We start from the raw sequence: 16,954 nt of genomic DNA on the forward strand, positions 1-16,954 counted from the left end.
CGCTCCTTCATCAGATGGTAGTGGAGGGCTCAATCCTAACACACAGAATTTATAGCAAAAATTTACAGTGTGATGTAACTGAAATTATACATTGAAAAATTGATTGTTAAGCCTTTCATCTGTTAGAATACAGTGATATTTTCATTTCTTTCATGTGTAAATCACAAAACCTTTTTTAAAAAAGTTGCATTCTCGGATTAGCTGTTAACAATGGTGATAGCTAGACAGGCTGGAAAAGCTTAACAGATAATCAGTTTTTCAATGTATAATTTCAGTTACATCACACTGTAAATTGTTGCTATAAATTCTGTGTGTTAGGATTGAGCCCTCCACTACCATCTGATGAAGGAGCGTTGCTTCGAAAGCTAGTGTGCTTCCAATTAAACCTGTTGGACTATAACCTGGTGTTGTGTGATTTTTAACAGTTCAGAGAAATGTGGAGAAATTCGTCTTTTGGAAGTTGGCAATAACTTGCAACTGGTGCATGTGAAGACTACAGTTCTGCAATGTGCAATATAAGCTAAAAACATAATGTCTGGTTTCAGTTGTTAGGATGCTAAAGTGGATGCCATTTGTATAATTTGTATTAGTTGCCTCCTAAGTAGTATTCAGATGATGTTGATTTTGATTTATTGCAGTAAAAATCTTGAAAAGTTGAAACTGTCTTATGATACTTCATGCTGGTACCTGCAAATTCAAATTTCTGTTCAAAAGTATTAGTTTCTTTGAAGATCACAACAGTCATCAAAAGAAAATTTGAGTTTGTTGAGTATAATTTCTACATAATTAACCTTGATGGTATTTCTACAAGATTTATTCTTCCTGCAGACAAGGATTTCAACTGTCAATGATCCTCTGCTGTTTCAATCAAGAAGCAAGACTGAGGAAGACAATGCTATTCTGCAGTGTCAAAAAGGTTTGTGCAGTTCATTTAAACATTTGTTTTCAGTTCATGGGAATAATTATGAAGGTTGAACATTAGACTATTTGGTTAGAGTGTACAGAAGAGCTTCACTTTACATTGCTGTAGGGAGCTCGCTTTGTGCACCTCCTGTGCAGTTGTAACCTGTATAACTTGATCTGTCTAAGCACCCTGTGTCTGTATCCCCTTGTTTGTTGTGATCTAACCATACTGCTTGCAAAACAATGCTTTTCACTGTACTTAGGTACGTGTGACAACAGTAAATCAAATCAAATCAAAAATCACTGTTTCGATAACCTCATAACTACAGTACACTTCAACATTATTTTGATACATTATTTTGATTCTGTGTCTTTGGCCGTGGTAAAAATTGATTTTGTAACATATTGTCTATTAATTTTTAATTATTGCATACATACAAACATATAGGTTGGGAGCAGAAGTGGGTCATTCAGCCCTTCAAGCCTGCAACACCTTTCAGTTAGATCATGACTCATCTATTTGGTGGTTTAAATTTCACATTCCCATCCATCAAAATTAACTTGTGTCTAATGAAAATATATCTACCCCATCTTGAAATTAATGCATATTCATTGAATTTTTTTCATTTATTTGTTCTAAACAAAAGAAACTTTTTTTCTTTGTATTATGCAATTCTTATTGGCAATGTAAGTTTGGGCCAATTAAGCATCCTTCAGAAGATCAGTGAGTATGAAGGTGGCCAGTTCGAATAGAAAATTGGACAAGAGAATTGTAATATTGATAAAGAAATAACTAGAACTCTGTAATTTTATTATCAGCTCATGTGTTATCAACCTGATTGCTTTGAAATCCAGGAAGGTGCTCGAGACACAGTTTAGTGTGAGTGACTGTTTGTCAACTGATGGATCGATTTTTTTTAAAAAACAAATAAACAACTAATCAGGAAACTGCCTAGTCTCAGTAACAGTCAGATTGTCTTTAAAACAAATCCCAAAGCAAAACTGACATTCTCTAAGAGCTTGAACAGAGTCCACTGCAGTAGTTGGAAGAGCAGCTTTGCCCTTTCGTCATCTGCAGATCCTCCAATCAAAAATTCTCAACTCTCAAAGAGTTACAACTTGCAACTGAGACCTGCTGAAATTATTCAGAAGTTGGGCACTAAAAGAGATAAACAATAATATATCATTTTAGGAGTCACAAGTTGGTGGGTGACATGATGGAGCAGTAAGGACCGTGAAAAGCAGTGAGGTTTTTGCTGAGCAGTCAGTTGAAGTGAGGGGATTCTCGGTGAGTAACAAAGAAGCGTTGGAGGTCAGGTGAAGCATTGATGGGGACAAGCAAAATCGAGGAGGACAAAGAACAGTAAGGGCTCGGTTCATAAAGGTTGGTATAGGAGGATCAAGGAATGTAGAGGACAGGAACTAATGAGAACAAGAAACATTGAGCAGGAATGCTGAGGTCATTTTGATTTGCTATAAATGCATTGGTCCAATCTCTGACAATAAAAGATTTAAAATAAAGCAAAATAATGTTTTAATACATTTTATGTAGCTTGAAAGAAATTGCTTTCATTACAATAGTACAATAATTATGTTTGCCTATCAAAGGAATTTTCAGACCTATTGACTTTTGGTCACTCTATCCCTGTACTTGTCATAATACTATGACTGTACATTCATTTTGTTTGATTATGCTTTGGCAAGGAGTTTTGTAATGTTGTTCACCTTGAGAACTAATCAAATCAGTGCAGGAGTATATCATGTGTCCCCTGGATCTGCTTTAGCATTCAATATGGTCAAGGCCGATTGCCTCAACTTAAGTTTCCTGCCTCCTCCTTTCATTACCTCAGTAACTTTAAATTTGTCTATTTGAACTTGAAAACATTCTACAGTGGAGGTCCATAGCCCTCTAGGAGTAGACAATTCCAAAGTTTCACAAACATTTGCATGAAGAAATTTCTCCTTAGTTCAGTCCAAACTTATCAGTCCCTTACTCCGAGACTGTGTCCCTCGTTCTTGCTTCTTCAGCTGAGGAAGCAGCATCTTTGTGTACTGTGTCAAACCTCTTTTGAATTTCACATAAATCTAAGTTACGATTTGTGGTATATTGTGAGTTTAAAGTCTCATTCATTGTTTATCTGTGTATTTTGATTTATTTCACTCATTTCACACAGGGATCTTACTCCTGAAAGTTTGAACCTAGCCCATATGGCCAGCAAATTGGTACTAAAGTGCAGTTTGGAAGATGTTTGGGGTAGATTGAATGGAAATTGGAAAATATTTTGCATTCTCTAGGTATGGAGTAGTCTCAGGAGAGATTGGATTTAATTGCTGGAGAAATGGGACCCTGTAGTTTCTTTCCTAGAGTGTTTTGTTTTGGGCTGCGTGTCTGAAATGAAAATAATGTTTTGCCTCTACCACTAATATTGAAAAAAATTTTTTAAGAAAAGGTAATCTTGAAATATAGAGAAAAAGCCAGGTTAACCTGATGTCAACTAATCCAGCTTGGTTATCTTCAAGTAACTCAGATTTGTGCTTAAAAAAACTCTGCTCACTTTGACCTCAGTTATGTGAATATCGTAGTGTTGAAGCCTAAGGTTAATGAAATCTCTCACTAAAAGATTGTCAGACTGTAGTCTGACTTGTTGAATCATCCTATGAGAAAGGAAACTTAATTAATAGCCACCCATTAAAAAAAAAATGCCATTACATGGTATTAGAAGCTGTTTGGATGGTGAGTGGTTATGAGTGCCAAGCAATGAACATCTCAGAACGTAGAACCATATAGCACAGTACAGGCCTTTGGCCTTCGACCTTCGATGCTATGCTGACCTTTTATCCTACTCTAAGATCACACTAGCATGCATACCCTTCATTGTACTAATTTCCATGTGCATATCCAAGAGTCACTTAAATGTTCCTAATGTATCTTGACTCTACTACCACTGCTGGCAGTGCATTCCACGCACCCACCACTCTCTGTCTAAGAAAACACCACTGATATCTCCCCTAAACCTTCCTCCAATTACCTTAAACTTATGCCCCCTATGATACTTTTTCCCATGGCAGAAATGTCTATCTGTCTATCCACTCTTATCTGTGCCTGTCAATATCTTGTACATGTCTATCAAGTCACCTGTCATCTTTCTTTGTTCCAACAAGAAAAGTCTTAGCTCCCTCAAGCTATCTTCATAAGGCATGCCCTTCACTCCAGGCAACATTCCTGTAAATCTCCTCTGCACCCTCTCTAAAACTTCTACATCTTTCCTATAATGAGGTGACCAGAACTGAACACAATATTCCAAGTGTGGTCTAACCAGAACTCTACAGAGCTGCAGCATAATCTTGTGGCTTTTAAACTCAATCCCCCTGCTAATGACAGCCAACACACCATAGGCCTTCAGAACAACTTCATCATCCTAGGTGGCAACTTTGAATGATCATTGAGACATGGACCTCTGTCCTTCCACACTGCCAAGAATACTGCCTTTAACCCTGTATTCTGCACTCAAATTTGACCTTCCAAAGTGAATGACATCATACTTTCCCAGGTTGAACTCCATCTGCTACTTACAGCCCAGTTCTGCATCTTGTCAATGTCTTGTTGCAACCTACAACAGCCCTCCATAGTATCCACAACTCCACCAACCTTCATGTCATTGGCAAATTTCCTAGCCCACCCTTCCACTTCCTCATCCAGATCATTTATAAAAATCACAAAGAACAGAAGTCCAAGAACAGATCCCTGTGGAACATAATTGGTTACCAAACTCCAGATTGAATACTTATTATCCCCCACCACCCTCTGTCTTCTATGGGCCAGCCAATTCTGTATCCAGGCAGACAGGTTTTCCTGTATCCCATGCCTCCTTACTTTCTGAATGCGCCTTATCAAATGCTAAAATCCATGTACACCACATCCACTGCTCTCCCTTCATCAATGTGTTTTGCCACATCTCAAAGAATTCAGTAAGGTTTGTGATGCATGACCTGCTCCTCACAAAGCCATGCTGACTATCTCTAACCAAACTATGGTTGTCCAAATCATGAATCCTGTCTCTCCGAATCCTCTCCAGTACTTTACCCACCACTGAAGTAATACTGACTGGTCTGTAATAGGATTATCCCAATTCCCTTTCTTGAACAAAGGAATAACATTTGCTACTCTCCAATCATCTGGTTCTTATCCAGGGGACAGTTCCTTCCTGGCTATCTTGTAACCCTCTAAAGCCCTGTTTGATCCTTGCCTCCTCAACCTTAAGTAAGTTTCTTTCTTCCTCTTGACTATATGTTCAACATTCCCTGTCACCTACCTTTCAACCTACCATCCCTTCCTTGCCTCAGTGGAACAAAGCTGTCTAGCACAATCAGCAGACGCTTCCTAAACAGCCTCCACATTTATGTTGTGCATTTCCCAGAGAACATCTGTTCCCAATTTATGCATCCCATATTCCACCTAATAGCATTGTAATTCCCCTTCCCCCAATTAAATACTTTTCCTACCATCTGCTCCTATCCCTCTCCATAAGTATTGTAAAGGTCATGGAGTTGTGATCACTATCACCAAAATTCTCTACTACAGAGAGATCTGACACCTGACCTGGTTCATTGCCAAGCACCAAATCCAATATGGCCTCCCTTCTAGTCTGCTTATCTACATATTACATCAGGAATCATTCCTGGACACACCTGACAAAAACTCCTCCATCCGAACTATTTGAACTAAGTAGGTTCCAGTCAATATTCTGGAAGTTAAAGTCACCCATGACAACAATCCTGTTACTTCTGTACGTTTCCAAAATCTGTTCTTCTGCGTCTCTGTTGTTATTTAGGGCATTTAGAAAACTCCCAATAAAGTGACTGCTCCTTTCCTGTTTCTGACTTCCACCCATACTGACTCTGTAGACAAACCCTCATTGACAGTCTCCCTTTCTGCAGCTGTGATTAGATTAGATTACATTACAGTGTGGATACTCTCCCTAATGAGCAATGCCACCCCTCCACCTCTTTTACCTTCCCTCTATTCCTTTTGAAACATGTAAACCCTGGAACATCCAACAGCCATTTCAGCCCCTGTGATATCTAAGTCTCTGTAATGGTCACAACATCATAGTTCCAAGTACTAATCCATGCTCTGAGTTTGTCACCCTTATACCTGACACTTCTTCCATTAAAATAGACATACGTCCACCCATCACACTGAGTCTATCTTCACCCTATCAAGTGCCTATCCCTCCTCACAGACTCTCTGCACACTGTATCTGGCTGTTCACTACCTACTCCACCATCTGATCCATAGTGTAGGTGTTCCCCCCCCACGCCGGCCAATCTAGTTTAATCCCTCCTGAAGAGCTCTAGCAAACCTCCTACCCAGGATATTGATACCCTTCCAGTTCAGGTACACCTGTCCTTCTTGTATAGGTCCCAGCTTCCCCAGAAGGTATCTCCATGATCTAGAAATCTGCAGATCTCCCTCCTACAGCCCTGCAGCCATGTGTTCATCTGCACTCGCTCTCTATTCCTCACCTCACTAGGTTGTGGCACTTGTAGCAGACCTGGGATTGCTACTCTACTTGTCCAGCCTTCTAGCTTCCAACTTAACTCCCTATGTTCTCTTTTGCGGTCGTCTTCCCTTTCTGCACCAAAGTCATTGGTACCACGACTTCTGGCTGCTCTCTCTCCCCCCCTTAAGAATCCTGTAGGGAACTTGATCCGAGACATTCCTGACCCTAGCGCACGGGAGGCAACACATCTGGGAGTCTCGCTCGCGACCACAGAATCTCCTGTCTGTTCCTCTAACCATTGAATCTCCTATCACTATTGCTTCCCTATTCTCCCTCTTCCCTTCTGAGCCACAGAGCCAGGCTTATTGACAGAAATCTGGCCGTTGTGACTTTCCCCTGGTACGTCCCTGCCACCAACAATATCCAAAGCAATACACTTATTATTGAGGGGGATGGCCACAGGGGGTTCCTGCACTGTCTGGCTATTGTCTTTCCCTCTCCTGACAGTCAGCCAGATACCTTTGTCCTGCAACTTAGGTGTGGCTACCTCCCTATAACTCATCTCTATGACCCCCTCAGCCTCCCAAATGATCCGAAGATCATCCAGCTCCACTTCTCTAATGCGGTCTGTGAGAACTAGAGTTGGGTGCATTTATCCCAGACGAAGTTAGCAGGGACACCTGTAGTGACCCTTACCTCCCACATCCTGCAAGAGGAGCATGCAAATGCCCTAGCCTCCATCCCCTCTGCTCTGAATTATCAAGAGAGATTGAAAATACGGAATAAAACAAAAAGGCTTTACCTTACCAAGCCTTCACTCACGATCTTTTATTTTGGTTAGAGCAGTTGGAGGATGGGTGGGGGACATTACACATGGAGTTTAGCCACAGTCCAAAAATATCAATTCACGGGCCTAGCAATCCCTGTATCCACGTCCACTTCTGTTGAGCCTTTGCTCTGCATATTCACGAGCTGGACTTATTCACTTAAAGGTATGTCCTGGGGAGTGTTGCTGAACAAAGAGACTTTGGAGTGCAGGTTCACAATTCCTTGAAAGAAGAGTCACAGGTGGATAGGTTATAGAATTTGGGAGGTCATGTTGCAGCCGTACAGGACATTGGTTAGGCCACTTTTGGAATATTGCGTGCAATTCTGGTCTCCTTCCTAATGGAAGGATGTTGTGAAATTGGAAAAGATTCAGAAAAGATTTACAAGGATGTCGCCAGGGTTGGAGGATTTGAACTATGAGGGACAGCCTGAATAGGTTGAGGCTGTTTCCCCTGGAGCGTCAGAGGATGAGGGGTGACCTCATAGAGGTTTATAAAATCACAAGGGGCATGGATAGGATAAATAGACAAGATCTTTTCCCTGGGGTGGGAGAGTCCAGAACTAGAGGGCATAGGTTTAGGGTGAGAGGGTAAAGATATAAAAGAGACCTAAGGGGCAACATTTTCACGCAGATAGTGATGCGTGTATGGAATGGGCTTCCAGAGGAAGTAGTGGAGGCTGGTACAATTGCAGCATTTAAAAGGCATCTGGATGGGTATATGAATAGACAGGGTTTAGATGGGTAAAGTGCTAGATTAGGTGAGGATATCTGGTTGGCATGGAAGAGTTGGACTGTAGGGTCTGTTTCCATGCTGTACATCTCTGTGACTCAGTCTTAAAGATAAAAATCTACCTTCCTGGCATCCCCCTGGTCCTCACTCTTACTGCTCCTGCTGCTGCTACTGCAAAAACCTAGACAAGAGAAAGACATGCTATATCTCCCAGCCTTAGGGAATCACTATTAATGTGTTCCACATCAATATCTTGTAAATCACCAGAAGCTTCAATCTGCCCCCATTGTTAACTGCAAAGAAGAGCACATGCCAGGAATTCTCATTCTGATTATCCTACCCAGTTCTCCAACCCTATCCACCACTGCACTCCATTTAGGAGGTTTTCAGAAATATCACTCACCTTGGTAGGTACAACTGTTCCAATGCTTGGGTCTCAAACTTATTCTGGATAAAGCATTTGGCTTGGCCAGTAGGCTATTACCGAACCCTGTGCCTGCCCCATTATTGCCAATTGACATCAGTGAGCAGCATGTACCCATTGCAAGATGCTGTCTAGCAATTTGCTAATGTTGCCTTTACAGTACTTTTCTTCCTCTCGTCTGTATTGATAAGGACATGCAGGATGTAATGGGGAACATCATCATCACCGACTTTCCTGTATCACAAATCAGCATGGTTTGGACAAATAATGTTGTTATTTCATTGGTGCTTGATCAATATCCTAAGATTTCATTCCATCATGTTTTGGGATGATGAGAGAGGAAATCTGTGTCAGCATTAAGACTCCCAACAATTCAAGGAGAAAGTCTATCATCAGATTTTTCATTTGAATTAAGCACTGGCAATAAATGTACTTGACCAGTTACCAACAACCCAAGGGCATTTTTCAAAATCACAAAGTTGAATGTTAATATGATTAAACATTATTTATACAGAGGAGAAAATTAAATATTGATATTCAATTGATTGATGAAAGCAAACTTTAAAGAAATGAAAGGGATTGGGGCAGTACGGTGGCTCAGTGGTTAGCACTGCTGCCTAACAGCACCATGGTCCTGGGTTCGATTCCAGCCTTGGGCGACTGTCTGTGTGGAGTTTGCACATTCTCCCCGTGTCTATGTGGGATTCCTCCGGGTGCTCCGGTTTCTTCCCACAGTCCAAAAATGTGCAGGGCAGGTAAATTGACTGTGCTATATTGCCCATAGAGTTAGGTGCATTAGTTAGAGGGAAGTAGGTCTGGGTGGGTTACTCTTCAGAGGGTTGGTGTGGACTTGATGGGCCGAAGGGCCTGTTTCCACACTGTAGGGAATCTAAATAAAAAATAAAAATGACATCTGCATAAATAGGGAAGAAAGGTTATTGGTAAAGCAGCTGAGCAACAGTATGAAACCTTTAGGTATGGGATTAATACAGGGCATTCTAGGAACATAGAAGGGGCTGTGTCTACAATCATGGATGAATCGTTGTATAAATTGTGTATCCATTAGTCAGTTGAACATATTTCTTAGTGTATTGATTTTTAAATGTTGAACTTGTGCTCTGTCTGTAACTATAAAGGTAAAGTTTATTCTTTAAAAGAAACTGAAGAATTTCACAAGGCACAACTACCTTTGGTTCCATTGGGTCGCCAATATGTTGACAGCAACACCTGGCTCCGTGTACCACTAGGCTATATTGAGAGTGAAGTCCGACAAAGAAGCAGGTAGTAAATACTTTGCCATATTTAATTAATCATTCCAGCTTTATTATTCTTCTGTGTGAGAGTAATTGAACTTTTTAGCTTTGGAAGTCATGAATAGCCAATCTTAAATTGTTTCTGAATACAAAGATTAAGCAATTACCATTTCTTACATGAGCAGTTTTAAATTTCATTAGAATGATGAAATGCAAACAAGGTCTCTTTTTCACTGAGTGATTATGTTTTGAATATTTAGATTTAATAATCACCTTTCTTTTCATAGTGACAAAAATGATAGTTTTAAAAAATGTAAGAATATATTATAGAAATGAATTTTTAGACCCTCATTACTAAATCAGTTGGGTTTAAAACTGCACATTCCATATTGTAGTAAAAAAAGTATTACTTTAATTTTATTTGTAGTCAGTTCCCACATTTAAAAAAAAGCATTTCAGTGCTACACTAAGAGTCTTTACAAGTTAAATACTTTGGCACTTGGAATTACAATGCAAATTTGAAATAAGACAGACTGCAGAAACTAATAAACATGGTTTCCCAATTGGTGTATTTAATGCCTCAAAATTGAGTTTGTACTCAAAGTCAGTAAAAAGATGCTAAATAAAATGTTAGTCAACACCAGCAAAACAAACTTTACCAGGTATTCTTGATATTTATGTCACTGGGCCTTCGTTGTTTGCAATAGCAGCTGTGTCACACATGTATATATAACAGTTGTAATACTTCACAAGTTATTAATTCATGGTGATTCAAGATTTTTCTCTAAACCATGTTTATCAAATGCATGCTATTTTGATTGCTAATCAGTCCTGAATTAAGGGGTGTTCCATTGATCTCTTTGCCCATGGGATAGAAAAAATAAAAGCCAAACATGTTTTTTTGAGCTGATCACTGTTTTCTGACTGATTCTAGAAAAGTATGTAAGTGTAGATGTCAAGTGCATATCATTGTTAAGTTTGTCTGTGATGTCCCTTGATGACAACTTGCTATTCAGGTCTACATAAATACAATGATTAACATTCTAGAAGATAACTAACCCAATGGAAGAGCAGCCCAATGGAAGAGCAGCCCAGAAAGAGTCAGCCATATTTAGGAGACTAAGGGGAAAAAAATGGTGAGGATTAGGGCTGAAAATTTTAGACCCTCATTACTAAATCAGTTGGGTTTCAATGCATCATATCTGCATGAAATATATACATACTGTGAACTCCTGAGTGTGTGCTCATTTTTCTTACACCTCCTTGTTTGGACCACTCCAAGAGATTTCTGACCTATCACAAATGTCATTCCATTTAACTAAATCTTTGAGGCACTATCCCTCTTCATCCTTTTTGATAATTGACGTGGTCGACCATGCCATTGATTAGCTTAGTGTGATCACAGTAATCTAGTTCTATTTTTTTTATATAGAATCCCCACAGTGTGGAAACAGGCCATTCGGCCGAAGAAATCCACACCAATCCTCCTACCCAGACCTATTTCCCTACCCTATCTCTGTAACCCTGCATTTCACTTGGCTAACGCACCCAACCTACACATCCCTGAACACTACGGGTAATTTAGCTGGCCAATCCACCTTACCTGCACACCTTTGGACTGTGGGAGGAAGCCGAAGCACCTGGCAGAAACCCACGCAGACATGGGGAGAATGTGTAAACTCTACACAGACAGTCGCTCCGAGGCTGGAACCAAACCAGAGATGAAAATGTGTTGCTGGAAAAGCGCAGCAAGTCAGGCAGCATCCAGGGAACAGGAGAATCGACGTTTCGGGCATAAGCCCTTCTTCAGGAATGCCCGAAACGTCGATTCTCCTGTTCCCTCGATGCTGCCTGACCTGCTGCACTTTTCTAGCAACACATTTTCAGCTCTGATCTCCAGCATCTGCAGTCCTCACTTTCTCCTAACCAAACCAGAGATCCTGGCGCTGTGCGGCAACAGTGTTAACCACTAATCCATCATTGTAGCCATTTAAACTTCATGGCTTTTCATGCCTCTGCCTCTGGGTACACTTGATACCCAAATATTAAGGTAATCTAAACTCACATGCTAAGTCAGTGAAGCCACTACATTGAAAATAGTGAAAGCAGCTATATTTAGTGCTAAGCAATCACATGACTAATGGATTAGATCAAAGCTTTGCTGTCTTTTTGTGTCCGACGATGAGTGGTAGTAGAAAATTTTCAAAAACACAGATGGAAGGAGTGGTTTCAATGATTATCTTCCTTTAATGATGGTGGAACATGGTTTGAGTGCAAAAGGCATCTTTGACATCAATGCGCTCTTTGAACTTGGTATCAAGGAATCCTAGTTATTCGATTTAGGGGCAACTCTTCACTGGCCTTCGCTGTAACTGCTATTCTTTGTGCTGTGTAAGACTCCAACCAATCTTCTTGGTCCTGTCATGTCACTACATTAATTTATCAGGGTATCAGCTATCTTAAGTTGATTCATTAATGGGTCAGAAGCGTGAATGCTTTTTGTTTGCACAGTTTCGAGCTCCCTTTGCAAATCCTCAATAATGAAGCAGCCATTGTCCATATGGAACAAAATCTAAACAAAATTCAGGATTGTACAGATAAGTTGCAAGTAGCATTCGCATCATAAATGTCAGGCAATAATTATCATCAAGGGAGAGTTTATTTCCTTGACAGTCAAAGGCATTACCATTGCTAAAACCGCACCATCAATATCTGGAGGAAAGAGTGGAGGAGAAATGTCTCTGTTGACCATAAAATTAACAAGACCTGCCACATAAATTGTGTAGCTATAAAAACAGGTCAATTTTAAATTCTACAGAGATTAACTTGTTTCTCGACTTCCTAAAGCCTTACTTGACAAGGGACAAAACTGGAGTATGATGGAATACTGTCCCATATATCTGGAAAAGTACAGCTTTATCAACACGTGAAGCTTAACACCATCCTCAACAGAGCAGCTAACTAGATAGCACCTCATTTACCACCTTAAATATTCACTCTTTCCACCATCAATATAGCCAGGCTACAGTGTGCACTATCCATTAGATACACTGCAGCTATTTTGCAAAGTTTTATTTTCAAAATGACCTTCCAAGTCTATGAGCTCTTCTACCTGTAAGGTCAAGGAAAACACACATGGAAATATCATTGCCTGCTAAATTCCCTTCCAAGTGTCACACTATTCTGAACTGAAACTTTTTTATTGTTTCTTAGATGTCAGTGCATCAAGATCTTGAAACTGCCTAACTAAAAGCACTGTCGATGTGCTTGCACTATATGGACTGCAGTGGTTCAATTTATTATCACCATTAGAGTAGTAAATGCTAGCCAAGCCATTAATGCCCATAATCTCATGAACCGAGCTTAAAAAAACTACGAACTATCTCTTGGTGATGTCATCTAAAAGCCCATCAGCTGTCTCATGTACACTGATGACATCCATCTCTACCTATCACCTCTCTCAACACCTCCAGTATTGTTGCCAGCTTGTCTGCCATCACATAATAAATGGTCAAAAGTTTCTTCTGATTAAACATTTGAAATATGTCTTTGGACCCCACCACAGATTCTGTTATCTAGCCACTGTCTTGGAATAAAACAGGTCTTTCTAAACCTGGATACCCTGTCTGATTATTCTTTTTAACATCTACCGCTCTGCTGTTATGTTCTTTGTCCTGCCTTAGCCCATTTGCTGCTAAAACCCTCCCTTATGTTTCTTAATCTCCATATGTAACTAGCCACACCCTCCATATTCAATGAGAGGATTATTGAACAAATGCTAGGTTTGAACCCAGTTTCATAAGGATGCAGACAAAGCTGGTCAATCAACTTTGATAGATCGGGTTCTGTGTTTGGAATGCAAAATGTGTCATCCCTGCCAGATCTTGTTTTCCCAACTTTCACATGGCCAGTGTTTCAGGGGAGGACAAAGAAAATAATTAAAAGATACTCTGAAACTCTCTTTGAAGAGCGGCAGCATTGATATTGATGATGTGAAAAAGCTTGCTGATATTTTTGTTCAAAATGGTGACAATTTGTCATCAAGCTGGATCACATTATTTTGAATTGTAGCCTCTTATTAATGAGTATTGTTGCAGCAGAGAAGGGAAGAAACAGAAACAAATTACAATCTGGATTCCACTAACTCATGGGATATCTTGCCCCATGCTCACAAAGATCTGTTAGTCAAAACTTGGTTTGTTCAGTCACATGATGATCTGTGGCAAAAGTTCATAACTCTGAGTAGGCAACATCCTTGATTCAAGGGTCTACTACCATAGCCGTTGACAACTTGACTATTCCAGTGCTCTTCCTCACTTGACTATTCCTCATTTCCCACTTCTTATTTGGCTGTACCAGGATTTTGAATTTTTAAATGGATTCAGTATTGTTTTTTCAGTGCAGACCTGGGTGTGTACAACTTGTAAGCATTAAGTATTCTTCAGTTAAACATTAAGAATTAGTTTATTGTGCTAAAGCCTAAGGTAGAAAATATATTAATACCTTACTTCAATATACAAAAACATTGTACTTCCTGCTTACACATGTAAACATATACAGACACTGGTATCCTGGAGAAATATACAACTTGGCAGAGTTTCAGACATTAAATTTGGCTAGGTTAAAATTAGATGAAAGAAGAGGAGCATCAATAAAGATTCATGCTTTTGGATCTATAGGCACTGGTGCTTAAGCTGAAACCATTTGTTTAAATGTGGTTGGTATTTTTTTCCTCCTGGAAAACAATGTAGTAGATACTTTCAGTAAAGCTTTTGTTTGCTATAAGACTATGGATACACCTTTCTTTCTCAGCAAGACTGGATTCAAAGCTTAGATGCCATGTTGGAGAGAGATGGTCAATTTGGCAGGTTGTGTTCTCTGCTCAAAACCAAGTTCAAACTTTCACACACGAGGTTACATTACTTCTCTCCAGGTTGCTTGTATATTCTAAAAGTCAGTTGATCAGCTTATGTCTGTAACAATTTCCTTGTAACCTTTGCAATAGTGCCAATTTCAATGGGCCGAGCACTAACACCTGAATGATTCACCCTTCATCTTAATGACATGGGAAGAGGCTGTTCATACCTCCATAACTGCCATTAGTATCTCCTCCAGAGAACCCATCTTCCATTAACATAGGACATGGTCACACAGATGCAAGTTGGCAATCATAATTTTAGTGAAATTTCCTCTTTAAAAATTAAAATGTATGACCAAATCCATAAAGCACATTTTCATAATACATCTTTCACTTATATCCTAATGCAAGATCACACTAAATTCTTTTCAACCATCACCCCTGTACCTGCTGATCTTCTAATACTTAAATATTGTCATCTTTACAGTTACAGAGGGAGATAAACATATTCTCCCCTTCTTATCTCTGTTGCTGGTCAGGTTTGTATCAGATGTGGAAATCTTGGAGAAATGACAATAATATGGGTTAATAAATGAAAATCGGCATGGATTATTAAAAGCAATCATATTCATTGATGGAACAATAGAGGGATTTGATTAGGATTGCAATTGCTGATGCAGACTTTCAAAAATCATTTTACCAAATATCTCATAATTGACTTATGACACATTTAAGATCTTGGGATTCATTTGATAGTGTTAGCTTGGATGCAACAGTGGTTAAAGGATAAAAAGCATAACCAACAATTGGGGTGAAAGATTGTTTTGTAGACTAGATATACAGTGAAGTCTCTCAGGGGATCAGTACTAGGATCACTGGTTCTTCTAATAAATGAACATGGTGTGTTTTCTGTGTTTGCAGATGACACTTGTAAAATGGATCAAATAGTGAAGATGACAGTAACAGACTTCAAAGGGATACAGTCGTGTGAAATGGTCAGACTTGTGACAAATTACATTTTTATAAAGTTGTGCCTTTTAATAGGATGATAGGCAATATTGATTAAATGTGCAATACAAGTAGAATCATAGGAACAGATATCTGGGCTTGTCTGGACAAAAGTGTTTGAATATGGCAGAGCAAGTTGAGAAGGATTTATTTTTAAAATGTGGGATCTAATTATTTTGATTAGGTCTCAGCTTATGCACTGTATTCATGAAAATATGATGTTGGACTGGGGTGGACAAAGTCAGAAGTCACATGACACTAGGTTATATAGGTTTATTTAAAGTCACAAGCTTTTGGAGTGCTACTTCTTTATCAGATGACCTTGACTTGGTTCATATTTTTATGGTCAGAAGTCACACAACACAAGAGTAGGCCATTCAGTATGAACAGAGTTGATCTGAAGGCAACCTTTTAATCTGCATTTTCACCCACCTCTGATGACCTTGCAACCTCTTGATTAACAATATATCCACCTCTGTCTTAAAAATATTCAAGGACACTTTTTTTCAGGACTTACTACACAGAGGAAAAAAAGTCACTTCATCTCGGTTTTAAATGGCAACACCAGATTTTGAAACTGTGATCTTATTTGTAGAAACCACAAGAATCATCATCCTCTCCATATCCACAGTGTCATGACCCCTCAGAATCTTATATGCTTCAATTAAATTGCAGTGTATTCATCTAAACTGCAGTGGACTCAAGCCTAGCTTTTGCAACCTGATCTTAAGACAATCCACTGATTCTAGTTATATTAAGTTAAACCTTATTTGAATTGGTTACAACTCATTTCAATTCTTCCTTAAGTGAGGTAATTAGTATTGTGCAAAGTATTCCAGATGTGGTCTCACCAGTTCCTTACATAACTGAAGCATAATCTCGCTACTTTTGTATTCAGTTCCCCTTGCAAGAAATGATAACATTCTTTTAACTTTCTTGCCATACTTGCATACTAACATTTTGTGATTCATGCGCTAGAGATCCCTTTGCAATTTAGAGTTTTACAATCTCTGACCAGTTAGATGATGTGCTTTTTGACTTTTCCTGACAAAATTGATAATTCCAGACTTTTTTCCACTGTATTCCATTTTCTAGAACTTTGTCCACTCATAATCTATCTATATGTCCCTGTAGTGTCCTTATAAGCTAATGTTGATTTTCCTACTCCTTGGATGCTGCCTGACCTGCTGTGCTTTTCCAGCACCACTCTAATCTAGACTGACTTCCAGCATCTGCAGTCCTCACTTTTGCCTATCTTCCTAATTATCCTGGTGTCATCAATAAATGTGGTTACCATATTTCAATTCTGGGCACAAACCTTTCAGAAATATGACAAATTCTTAGAGAGAGCACAGCAGAAAGGTGGTAGAATGGTATCAGGTAGGAGGAACTTGAGCTTTGCATGGAAAAACACAGAGATTTAACAGGATGTTGCCAAGTATGGA

General features: G+C 39.4%; 1 protein-coding gene across 3 annotated transcripts in view; it reads left to right on the plus strand.

Moving 5' to 3' along the window:
• fam228a (family with sequence similarity 228 member A) overlaps window positions 1-16,954 on the plus strand; it is a 73,560-nt gene that overhangs the window by 54,287 nt on the left and 2,319 nt on the right. The window contains exons 6-8 of one of the 3 annotated variants that reach the window (XM_043682976.1): window positions 829-916; window positions 9,527-9,671; window positions 15,423-15,496. In XM_043682976.1, coding sequence (XP_043538911.1) covers window positions 829-916; window positions 9,527-9,671; window positions 15,423-15,426 — 237 coding nt within the window. In that variant the 3' untranslated portion in view covers window positions 15,427-15,496. The remainder of the gene's footprint in view (window positions 1-828; window positions 917-9,526; window positions 9,672-15,422; window positions 15,497-16,954) is intronic. The other 2 variants (XM_043682960.1, XM_043682968.1) reach the window with 2 other exon arrangements.

The sequence above is a fragment of the Chiloscyllium plagiosum genome, chromosome 3 (assembly GCF_004010195.1).
Source record: "Chiloscyllium plagiosum isolate BGI_BamShark_2017 chromosome 3, ASM401019v2, whole genome shotgun sequence".
Classification (NCBI taxonomy): Eukaryota; Metazoa; Chordata; class Chondrichthyes; order Orectolobiformes; family Hemiscylliidae; genus Chiloscyllium; species Chiloscyllium plagiosum.